The sequence below is a fragment of the Mastigoproctus giganteus genome, chromosome 14 (assembly GCF_048544385.1).
Source record: "Mastigoproctus giganteus isolate SK-2022 chromosome 14, ASM4854438v1, whole genome shotgun sequence".
NCBI lineage: Eukaryota > Metazoa > Arthropoda > Arachnida > Uropygi > Thelyphonidae > Mastigoproctus > Mastigoproctus giganteus.
Window position 1 is genome coordinate 42,623,282 of NC_143588.1, and position 12,469 is coordinate 42,635,750.

At 38.9% G+C, this 12,469-nt stretch overlaps 1 protein-coding gene across 1 annotated transcript in view; it reads right to left on the reverse strand.

The window, feature by feature from the left end:
* Positions 1-12,469, reverse strand: part of LOC150075086 (corticotropin-releasing hormone-binding protein-like) — a 28,490-nt gene that overhangs the window by 1,001 nt on the left and 15,020 nt on the right. The window contains exons 5-7 of the mRNA XM_090388789.1: positions 12,185-12,366; positions 11,811-11,919; positions 2,436-2,592 (exon numbers count right to left, since the gene is read on the reverse strand). Of these exons, the coding sequence (XP_090244915.1) occupies positions 2,444-2,592; positions 11,811-11,919; positions 12,185-12,366 (440 nt within the window). The 3' untranslated portion in view covers positions 2,436-2,443. The remainder of the gene's footprint in view (positions 1-2,435; positions 2,593-11,810; positions 11,920-12,184; positions 12,367-12,469) is intronic.

Below are 12,469 nucleotides of genomic sequence, written 5' to 3' on the forward strand. Positions count from 1 at the left end.
ATAACCACCTTCATAATAGGGCGTATGTGGGGTTCTCAATTGCGATTAATATTTGATTCCGCCACGCCTACATGGAGCGCCTCCAACCAGGAATCCAATCGTTACTTCCCCAGAGACTGACGGCTGATGTTTTCTTTCTTCCCCTCTCTCTAATTACCATGCACGATCCATGTTGATATCGCATGTGTCACATGTTTTCCATCATCTGTAATATAATGATGGCATGACGCATTACTTTTCTCTAAAGAGGTACATAGCTCCGAAAGCTTCTTTATATTTGTTTTTATCTCTTTTATTATTCATCTGTAAATTATCACTTTTATTAATTTATCTGTATTCTTAAGCTTTTATTATTTATAAATAAAATAAATAAATGTTCTGTTTATACGCCGGGGCGACCACATAAGATCAAGAGGCCAGAGGACAGAGAGAAAATAATAATATTATATACTGTACTTTATTTGTATTCTTACCGCTTTTATTTATATGTATATTCTTATCTCTTTTTTTTTTCTATTTATATTATAGCTTTTATTCTATAAAAATTTTCGTTATACTGTACTTTATTTTTCATTGCATTTTAATAAAGTTTTATTTCTTACGTTCCATCGATGATTGCGAGATTTATTTCGGCTTGATTATTCCAATGTTTTATTTTTTAAACGTTGGTTTGAACAAAGTAAAATATGATCCTTATATTATTATAATAAATGGTGTTATAGATCATTAATTGGCGCTTCTCAATTTGTAACTGCAAGTAGTGTTGAAATTATTGTAGTTTTATTTATTTATTTTTTATTTGTTTTACTTTATTTATCATGATTGGTGGTTCAAATGAAAACAGCAAAAGTTAAACAATTCTTCATTCATTTTCAATACAGTCTCCTCCTTCTCCTCTTTTTGAAAACGTGTATTGTCTTCCATCGAAACTAATGCATAGATACCATCAAAGAAGTTTTTCTTTGTTCGTTTACTGAACTACTCACGAACCTCTTTTCGGATCGCACTTTTATGGTCTTTTCCCCTAACGCCTCTTTGAGTGTCCAAAAAAAAAAAAAAAATTACAGTCACTTAGAGCCAAGTGAGGAGGGTATAATAGCACTTCAAAAAGTAGATCTTCGATGGTAAACAGCTGCACGGGCACTATGAAGACCAGTGTTTTCGTGTTCTAAACAAGCCCACTTTGAGATCAGCTCAGAGTGTTTGGCCTGGATTACACTCTTCAAATGCCTCGCAGACATATCGCGGTACGAAACATTTTGACCGATGTCCCATTAAACTGTACCTTGGACAGTTTATCGCAAAATACGAAATCGCCTATCCCGCGGAGAGCGTGCTCGGTATTTCTCCAGTTTTTGTGATCCGGATGACGACACTTTTTTGGCTTACCTAATTTCAGACTGCAAGTAATGCAAAAATTATTCTTACAGTCTGGGAAATAATCCCTTTTAGTTTCATACTAAACCAGCAACGCAGAGTTCGCATCCCATCTCGTTATGGGCACTGTGATGAACTGATCCGATTATTAAGGTGAAAGATGAGTATGTAACTCAAGTTCCTCACTCATGTGTTTCATCTTAATAAGCTGGTTGTCACGAATTAGCCGTGCAACACCAGAAATGCTGTCTGGTGCAACCACGCGATTTGCCAGACCAGATCATGAACTTCGTCTTTAAATATTTGGATTCATTCATATTCGCCATACATGCTAAAGAGGTTACGACGAATTTCAATGAGTTTCACCGCTTTTGAATTCTAAAGTGTAACTGTTATCATTTCCATCTTGATACAACTTGATACTACTTATTCCATTGGACTGACCAAGGCAAGTTCCTCGAAGTTCTGCAGTCAACAATGGATATGCCGCTTGTTCACAAGTAGCAAAACTTATATTAGGTAGAATGCGATGAGAAGGGGCAAAATGAGTTCTCTCCCTCTTCGATGTTCATGTCTTTGATTCTCTTTTAAATAAAAAGCATTTATGGGGTGCTCAACCAGTCGTACCAGTAAGTGCGGAAGGCTGTCTGCGTATTCTGCACTGGGATACCTGCAATGCAAAGGATAACTTTGTAAACCGATCGAAAATATCACAGGCAAGGTGATCTTTGTAGGGGAGTCGAGAGTTATCACGGACCAAAGTGAAACCAGCCTCTCCAGGCTGCACCGTCTTTTCCTGTAGACGATCAGAATCTGATTCTGGGCCCTCTACACAATGTCTGCGCTCAGGGCAGCTGACCCACTTACTCTCCCCCCACCACCGACGCTCCTAGATCCTCGATTGGACCTACCTCACTTTCTTCCTTAGGAATAATAGAAACTCCCATAATAATGCATTCCTGTGACGTGGTTCAATATCTGATTAAACTTGACTAGTTAGGTATAACATGAGAAACTATTAAATTCATTTATACTACTGTACATGAGAAGGAACTTACTTGTATAATCACGGTAAAGTAAAATATTCGGGACATATAACGTCCACCCCTTCGGTATCTGTTAAAAGGTTAAAACCGATGGTAACAGAATTCTCATACTTGCCACTTGATACCAAACGGACAGCAGTATTTCCACAAGCAACCCCAACAAGCTCACCTGAAAATGAAAAAGAACAAAAAATACGTCTATAATTCAGTAAAAATTTTTATTCTTCATTAAAATATGTATTAAATTAAATCCTATTTTGAAAAATGCATTAGTGGTAGAGAAATGTTCTTGCTCCCACCAACCCACTTCCCGAGAAAACTCATGCGGGCCGACCTTCATGCATTCCTGTTCTGGTCTGGCCCCGAAATGTTGGACGCCAGAAATATGTAGAATGTATTTATTTATTAATTATGGCAGCTTAATACAAGTATAAAAAATGATTAACAAAATGGATATCTTTGAAGGAAAACGCCTTTAAGAATTGCTCCACTCTCAAGGGATAAGATCCCAAACTTCTATAAATGATACAAGTCGCGAAACCATTATATGCCACTCTAGAAGGACATTTTGAAGTTGAATTTTTATAATCCTTTGGATACGAAGATCAGGAATAAGGTCTAGCGTATCCGATTTGAGAAAGAGGTGGAAAGGAAGATGCTAATTCTTCCTTTGTGTCTGGATCATTTCGCAATATTAATTTTATGTATTAGAGAATTTCCAAAGACAGATCTGGCTTGTAAACTGGATCTATCCCTTTCTAGAAAATAAAATTAAACTATAACTTTCGTTATGTTTTTTCTCAGTTCTTGATTATTTCATTTGATTCGTTTATAGCTTTAAATTTATGTAGTCATCAACAGACCATTCTCATTGACTTTTCATTGAGTGGAGCCTCGTGGGTTTTGGTCACGGAGATAAAATGCACATTGACTCTTTTTGTAAGAAAGAGTTTATAGATGAGTCACAGGTAAATGTAATATGCATTCATATGCACCGTGTACAGATACAAGCTCCTATCCCCCCTCTCTCTCCTAGGGTTCGAGCCCGTTACCACCAAATATGGAGGATGCGGAAAGGTCAGGGAATGACCACCGCATATCCCGGAGCAATATGGCCTTAGTTGCTAATGCTCCTAAAAAACCAAAACAACAACAACAACCCCCTCTCTCTCTCTCTCTCTCTCTCTCTCTCTCTCCCGTCTTTGGGGATATATTAAATATCCCCTGGCGAGTAGCATAGTTGGTAGACTAACCGTCCTCCCTACACTAGGTAGAAAAGACTTGAGTTTGAGTCCCATCGACGATGTAAGGAATTTTTACGGGCCATTTTCACAACGTGGTTGAGTTGATTGATCTCAGGTGAGGGGGTATCATGGTTTTTCATCCCGAAAACTCGAGTTTTTCGTACAGAAAATCGACCTCAGAACACACGTAAACTTACAGACAGTATACACGGAACAATATGGCCCTAGTGGCTGATGCTCCCAAAACCCCACAACAACAACAATGTTAAATATAACATAATTTCCTTTTTAGAACTACAAGCATAATGTGTTCATTTGAACACCATGGAGACTATATTGTGAGGTTTGTTATCCTCGGCTATTTTCACGTATTGCTAAAGTCATTTCGGTTTTACCGGGACGAATTTATAAATTGCTTGCGCTGGTAGGAGGGGCTCGTAGACAAATATTGTGCGGCCAACTCCTAACGTGACCTAAAAATGTTGATGGGGCAAATAAAAATGAGGCCAAACGTCACTGCGACTGTTTAGAATACGTGCATGTAAATACGTAGCAACGAAAAGTATAGTTTCTTATTATCAGAAATTATGAATTTGCTTTACTTTTCTTAGCCCAACTAGTTATTCAGAATTAGGGACATAACAATATTCCTAATTGCTGATTCGGAAATTAGGATATTACCATGTCCCTATATTAAATTGGCCCGTGTTAATTCACTAAATAGACAGTTTTAATTCACTGTCCATTAGTAGCATGGTGCTAAAGGTACATCCCTACGATTGACTGTGGCTGTAGAAATTATTGGTATTTGCTTGACTCTAGCCGTCGGGTTCTTTTCTTTATTTCCATGTGGCTGACTCTAGTTATGAAACGACTATTCATTTATACTTGTATGATTTAACGCAAAACCTATGTTAAGTTCCATTTTTTTTTCACTTTCATGCTTTAAAAAAAAAAAAAAAAAAAAAAAATTTTTCAAGTGCACCACAGACTAAACAATATTTTTTAGAATCTCCAAGAAATAAAGGACAGAATATATGAGATTATTAACCCTAAACATCTTGTAAATAACAGTAAATATTTTGGGATTTATCCTTCGCGTTCCGTTTGAATATTAACTGAAAACTCGGAATTAAAACTTAATTTAAACGGGATCGAGAAATAGGAATGAGTTATCAAAATTTAATCAACCAGGTAGTTGATAGCTTATTTAAAGGTGTGATGTGTTTATTCCCCGTCTGTTCGTCTGCATGTAATAATTCTACTCCCAGAGGATGAATTTTCGTGAAATTTTATAATCGGATTTTTTTGAAGAAAAAAAAATGCAGAACCATTTCAAAATGATTAAAATCGGACAAACAGAATTCTAGCATCTTTTTTTTTCTTTTTTTTTGGCCCATAAATATCTTAAGTTATCTCATGTGCGCTATGTGACTAAAAATAGTCTTTTCGGACACACAGTGATGTTGCAAAAGAGGGTTTTTAATTCAAAACCTAATACAGAGTAGGGCTACCTTTGGCCTACATGACAGCCCCAATTCTCATGGACCTGCCAAATCCTGGTTTTGGACATTCTTTAAACCAATAATTGGACATTATAATAACCGGAGAGTATCGGCCGGAATTCACTTTCCTCCAACCACACAGCTGTCAGGGCCGGTTTAAAAGAAAGTCGTTTTGGATGCAACTTAATCCAGGACTCCATTTCGTCCCACAGGGTTGAAGTCTGGACTCGGAGCCGGACAGGGTAACTTTTCGACTTCATTATGCACAAACTAGTCCCTATGGCTCTAGCTATATGCCATGGAGCGTTGTCGTGCTGATACTGACAGGATCCATTTCCGTAGCACTGACACAGTGTAGGTGGACATATTCAACCAAAACGTCGAAAGAGATCATGGACTCTAAGATTTCGCCACTATTACCAACGAACTAAGTCCGAATCAGCTGAAACACTTTCCACATCAGAACACTGCCACCACTCGAGACGATACACTCCGACAGGGAGCCCTTCCACACTCTCCAAAGTCATTAAAATTTAAGTTAAAAATCTGCGTTACGAGATTCATCACTCCATAGCACCTTCTATCCCCTATACTGAAGTCCATGAACATTGGGAACGCTCCTGTGTCAGGCGCCTCCGTAGCCAGGTGGGCAGGAGCGGCAGTACGTAGCACACGCTTCTTGATTAGACCGGGGTTCGAGCCCGTGACCACAAAATACGGAGGACGCGGAAAGGTCAGGGAATGACTGCCACATATCCTCGGAGCAATATGGCCTTAGTTGCTAATTCTCCTAAAAACCAAATAGCAACAATTAAGCTCCTGTGCCATTTCACACTGGTGACCATCATATTCGACTTATACGCGGCAGCCCAGCCACTGAATCCAAGGTTATGTAGCTCCCTACGGATGGTTTACGTACTGTCGGATTTTCTTGTGACCTCTTGGACCTGATCCGTGTTTTCCACAGAAGACATGCGTGAGACAGAGATGTTGCAATTATCCTCTGTGGTTGGTGGTGCAACACGAATGAACATGTAAGGTGATCCGGACATTTTTCTCCATTGAAGTATGACTTACTCATGCATATTTAAATAGCATCCACAACAATGAATTTTGAAAGATTCAGATAAGTCGCAGTTGGCGCACAGAAAAGTTACTGATGTGAAATCCAACCATCATTCCTCATTAAAAGTCTATAATTCATGACTTGTTTGCAGAAAGCTGCTCCTGTAAGAAACAAACGTAAGCTGGATTCAATACAGAGGTTCATGCTCCTTTCAATTTGCAGGGCGTGCCGCACCGTCAGCACCCTGCTCTGCAGGTAATAACTGGATGCCAGCCACTATACTTAGAAGTGGTCAAAACAGGGCTTTTCTACCACATAAGGAAGGGAGTTCCAACTGAACTGCTTAATCTTCAACTTGACATCACAAACGGCCCCAGGCAGGAAAGACAACGGATAACCCAACATCTACAAGAGATATGGCAACATGACTGGGACACTACAACAAAGGGGGCCATCACAAAACGATTCCTTCCATCTATAAGTACAACTCACCCAGAACCTCCACCCTGGTTTTCGCCTGGTCTCCATGTGACCTTTATCATCACCGGGCATGGATCCTTCCAACAAAAACTGACGGCCATGGGAATCGAGAATGGTCCACGCTGCCACTGCGGCGAAGAGGAGTCCTGGGGGCACCTCATGTACGAGTGCCCCAGCTACGACAACATTAGGCTTAAATTTCTCACCACAGTACAGTGGAACCCTCGCAATCAAGAATTCACTCTGCTACTTGAGGAAGATACCTATAAGGCATTAACCACCTACGTGCAGGAAACATTTGCACTTAAGCGAGCTAAGATGCATAACTCAGGGCCGAAGAAGTAAACCAGACCGGCGTGGAATAACCTTCCATCATCCCGCAGAACAACACAGACAGGACCATGCTAACCCGAACTGGGTAGGATTTATTGCATGCACCATCCAAGGTGCGGGATGCTGGCACTCCTCGGAGTGTGGGATTTAAAAGTCATTGCAAACCCGAAATGGGTAGGATATACTGCTGGCACCGATCTAGGTGTGGGATTGCTGGCACTCACCACAGTGCGGGATCTACAAGTATTATGCCAATGACAATTACACAGGGGCGCCTGTCTCCTATGACTCTTAAACCCTCACCCTTTCCCTTATTTCGCCTAAGCTAGGGTGTATTAATTCTTCCCTCTCAATCCACTCAAATTCATTCCCCTTTAAACCTCCCTTCTGCTATATCCCCTCTGCTAGCTCTGTTTTTGTTATTTTTTACTTGGTCTCCGTCAGGCAGCTCAGGCAACCTTAGCGGAGGCTAGCCAGAGTATAATGGGCAGCCTGGCTCACCTCCCAGTGGTGGTGGCGAGTAACGTGGGGTTTTCCTAGGGGCCCTGCGGCCAAGCAGCCACAGACAGAACAACAGAACATAGCACTACTCTGTCACAAACGAGCCACTACACTTTTTCTGGCTTTTACAGATTCTGTAATTCTTCACAAAGTATCATGGCGCAGATGTGGAAAACCGCCGGTGGCGCCTTCCACAAAACACTATGCTGTTGCACAGGCATATCCACCAGTTTTATATTGGTATATCTGAGCCAATACGCATGAACAGGGTACTTTTTTGGCACAGTACACAATATTCGTGAAAGGGCGTCAGAATATTTTTGGTAATACTGTACAGCGTAAATAAATACACGATATTTTGTTTCAGATATTCGGACATTAATCAACAAAGAAACATCTGATTGACACCAAATTTTCAATGTATGTTCTGTTAGTCCTTGTTAGCAAATTTCGATTCGTTTCCACCTTTAAGACATCCACATAAATGAAAATATGTGTCGGATGTTCGTTAATTACTCGAGAAGAAAAAAGTTGGTTCGATACCAAACTTTCAGTGTTTGTTTTGAGGCTTTACATGGGAAGGTAAAGGGTTTCTAATATTCGGGAATTAATAAGAACGAAAAGCCGAATATACACCAGATTTTCAGCGTCTGTTGTTGGATCCTAGGAAGAACTTGAGCCTTGTTCCAATTTCATAGGTCCTCTCCAATTTTCCCCATACAGAAACATTGCTATAAAATTGGAACAGCAACTCCGATCGTTTTAAAATTTTCAGAACTTTTTTTGGGCACCTTTGCACCAAATTTCATATCAATAGTTTAATCAATTTCCCTTATGCATCTGCTTCCCCTCAATTTCTAGGAGTAGAAAGGAAATTTTTACGAAACGGAATGTTCGTTAATAAAATGTCATATTTTCATAATCAAGTACATTCATGATTATCAATACGTGATTATCAATCAGCGAAATGGAGTTATAGTGCACTGCAGTCCATTCTGAGTCCTGATTATTTCTCTAAATTAGTAGATAAAATTTCGCGGCGTTTAATGCTTAGCAATGTCCAATGCGCACATTTAGCTAGAGAGAATTAATAACGTGGCTTAATGACCTTGAATGAATTCCAACTCATTTTAAATGCAATAAAAATAAATTTTCTATAATAATAAATTTTCAGCAACTTAAAATTTCCCTTGAAACAGCGTATTGCGCTGTTTTATTTTACTTAAACATTGACACGTTGAAGAGTGTTTAAAGATACTTTTAAATGTACCACAGAAACGAGCTTTGAACAGGGATACTCTTCTGATTTGAAGAAATACAGGGAACTAGCCAGATAACAAGCGCCATCTGTTGAAAGCTAGTTGAACTTTTTACTAAAAGACAACGCATTTGACAGTTTAAGCCCGGTGGGTATTTGGTGCACAAGTTAAACTGACACCTAGTAATTCATATCATCTTTATATAAAATAGGGAGGAAAATTATTTTTCGGGGAAACTGGAATAGAAAACCACGGGACTGAGTCAGTCTGCAATGGAAAGGGCAGACACATTTTTGGGCTTTCTACTCACTATGACTGAATTAATCGGCTTCTGTGAAGGTCGCTTGACAAAAAATCAGGTTTCACTCCTCTTGGAAGAAAAAGTTCTAAATGTATATGTTTATCCTTTCAAATGGATGAAAATCCAAAGACGCATACATGTATAGAAGCAGTGAACGTGTTAATACGCTAACACCACGTCTATTACTTTCTGTTGAAGGGTACAGACTTGGTCTCCCAGTGTGAGAATTTGAGTCTACTGCCTCAGAATCGCAGCCACCCTCGTATATTATAGCTGTACACTACCGAAGTGCAGTGGTGCGGCTGTTCCAAGGGGCCCAAACCTCACACTAACAGGATTATCATTTTAGAAACTCAAGAATATGTGAGCCAAGATCCCAGACTTCTTAAATTCAGTATTAGCTGTATGGGCTATGAAATCAAAAATAACTGAAGGACAGAAAACTACTCTTCCTGCCTGAGAATGGCATATAAAAATTCCTGTAGTCTCCGATGGGATTTGAATGCAAAATTTTCCATGCAGGTGAAAAGTTTAGGCGTTTAAGCATGAAGAAAATCAGTTCCAATGAATTCAAAACTCATAAGAAATTTTCATATTTTTTATTTATAATACTAAACTTGCAGAACACATGAATGCACCGACAGTTCTGACAGGATCGTTCAGAAAAAAAAAAATCGCGTGTGTAACCTATGCGTATAGGTTTTTATGAAACATGTTTTATGTGTAAACAACTTTGACGACACCTACTAAATTTTGAACAGCTAGAACCGAAATCATGAACGATGTAATTTATGCTAACGCCCGCTACTTACTCTACCGAACCAACGTTAGTGATAAATAGGATACACAAGCCCGCTGCTTACTCTACCGACAATGTTTGGAAGAGGTTAGGCCAATAGCCTAATTACCCATTTGATTGTAACCATTTGTTAAATAGTATAATTGCAACAATACAAGTATTTGTATTGTTACAATCATAATATCATGTTGGATCGTGTTACTCTGTCATACTTTGTCGCAAATTACACATGCGGCGCTAACGAGATCTACAAGAAGCGACAGTATCCACGCATAATACGCTATCGAAATTGTGACTTGGCTCAGGATTTCAACGAGTACAAGCGCGAGATGGTAACGCTGCACATTCCATTTCGCAATGAGGAAACAGAGATACTGTCAGAGATGAAATATGTCAAGATCTACGACGACAATGGAGAGCTCATACTAGATCGTAAATTGTATGAATCGGACTTGGACATTCGAAAACGATTGAATAAGACGATGTGTCAAAATGACCCTGACGAAGCATGCGATAATGACCTGCATAGCCTTGTAACGCAACTGCGAGAAGATCCCTTTCGAAACTTTTACGATCATCCAAACAGCGAGATGAATGAGGATCTAAAGCTCGCCACGCTCAACCGACTCAGCGCAATTGTAAAGAAACGCGAAAACTTAATGACCAACGAGGACTTCTGCAACTTAATGAGAATGGCCAATGACAAGCAAAAGATTCTACTCATTCTTGTAATTTGGAATCTGTTATCTCCCAATTGCGAACCGATTCAAATATTCTTGACCTGCTCAGCTGGTTGCATAAAGTTTATGATTCGCCTCTTGATGGAAATATACAACCACAATTCAGTAATACAGACGGATACTGTCACCCCTACGCTTCAACTGGTAAGGTGCCGTTGCGATAGATGGAACTACTGTGCACAGTGCCCTCAGGATAACCATTTCTCTGGTTACCAAAAGGTTTCTGCCGCGGGTGGCAATGGTTAGCCTAAAGCCACCTAAATGGTATGCTCCAAATCATAAGCGTTTCTCAGCAACCAGCTGGTTTATGTCAGCTCTGAGCACATCCAAAATCACCTTCCATGGTCCTTTGCGCGATCATCTCTCCCACTCTTTTTTGTTATGAAACGGAAATTGCGTCAAATTACGTCATTTCCACGTCGCAAAATCGTGACAAATTGATTTTAATACCGTCCCAAATTTAGTAGGTGCAGCCAGAGATGCTTACACAAAAAAAAAACAACCACTCCAGCTTAAAAAAGTATAGTGACTTCGGCATTGTTTCGCAGCATATAGGGGAGATGTTTGGAGGTATTTGTTTTGGAATCCAAACTGTAAGAATAGTTTCATTTTCTGTATATCAGGCTTTACATGCAATATACTTCTATCCACTTTTCAAGCACTTGTAAAGAAAATCTGAAATTGTTCCTCATCAAAATTGCACCAACGTAGTTGTGCAATTATGCGAAGACTACTATTGTTTGTCGTTTCGTTACAGAGCCTACAAGAAAGGGAAGTACAACCGTGGACACTATAGATTCGTCATCTTTTTTTCGTTTCTTTAGGGAAAAACAGAAAGACAATTTTACAACACTGTATAGAGAAGATTCAAGCTTAGGCGTTCGATGAAAATCAAACTATTGTGAATTACTCTCGAGGATACGTGTACAGTATAGAACGCTATAGGATTATAGAGTATAGAATATGACATTGTTCTATACAATGTCTCCATTGTATAGAACAATGAATACCTAATTTTGGAATCCATAAAGAATGGTGGTGGTTGTAGTAATATACCATGCTCAAACAATTGAAATTTGAAGCATCGTTTTATGAGGAAATTTGGAACACCAAAATGTCTCTAGAAAAATAAAACTTAGAAGAAAAAAAACAAACATACTTGGCATAGAACGAACGCCACAGAAATCTTCAGCTTCCAGCATTTGTCCAGGATCGAGTCCATTTCCTCCTCTGATTTCAACATAATCGTTTATTCCACGCTTCTTGCACTGTCAATAAAATTCAACTTTTCTGAATACTACAATAAATACAGATTTTTAATTTGAAATCTGGTTTTAATTTAATTGTTAATTTCAGTTTATTGAATTATTTTAAAATGCATATTATGATGCAGATAATTGTGTCCTATAAATTAAAATAAGATTCTTTGCAAAAGTAGGTACACATTCCATTAAAAGTACATTGATCGATTAAATCAAATCTTCAAATAAAGAATGAGATTAATTCACTTTCAGTTCACAAACATGTACTAACTTTAGGAATAAGTCCAGTTTCCATGTCCATGTTCTTCCGGAAAGATAATGTCTGGAAACCTATGCTGCTTGCCAGAATCCTAAATTTTTCGGGAAATAAAATGCTGACGGTACAGTTGACGGGCCTTCCATAGTTTCTCAATGTGTATACTCCACTATGGTCTTGAATCACGGCATTGCAAGCTAAAATAATGTGAACTTTTTAGATACTCGTATATCAAAATGTTTTTAGAAATCTTTGATTGTTTGAGGTGTTAGGTTAAAATATGTAAAACAACTCAGAATT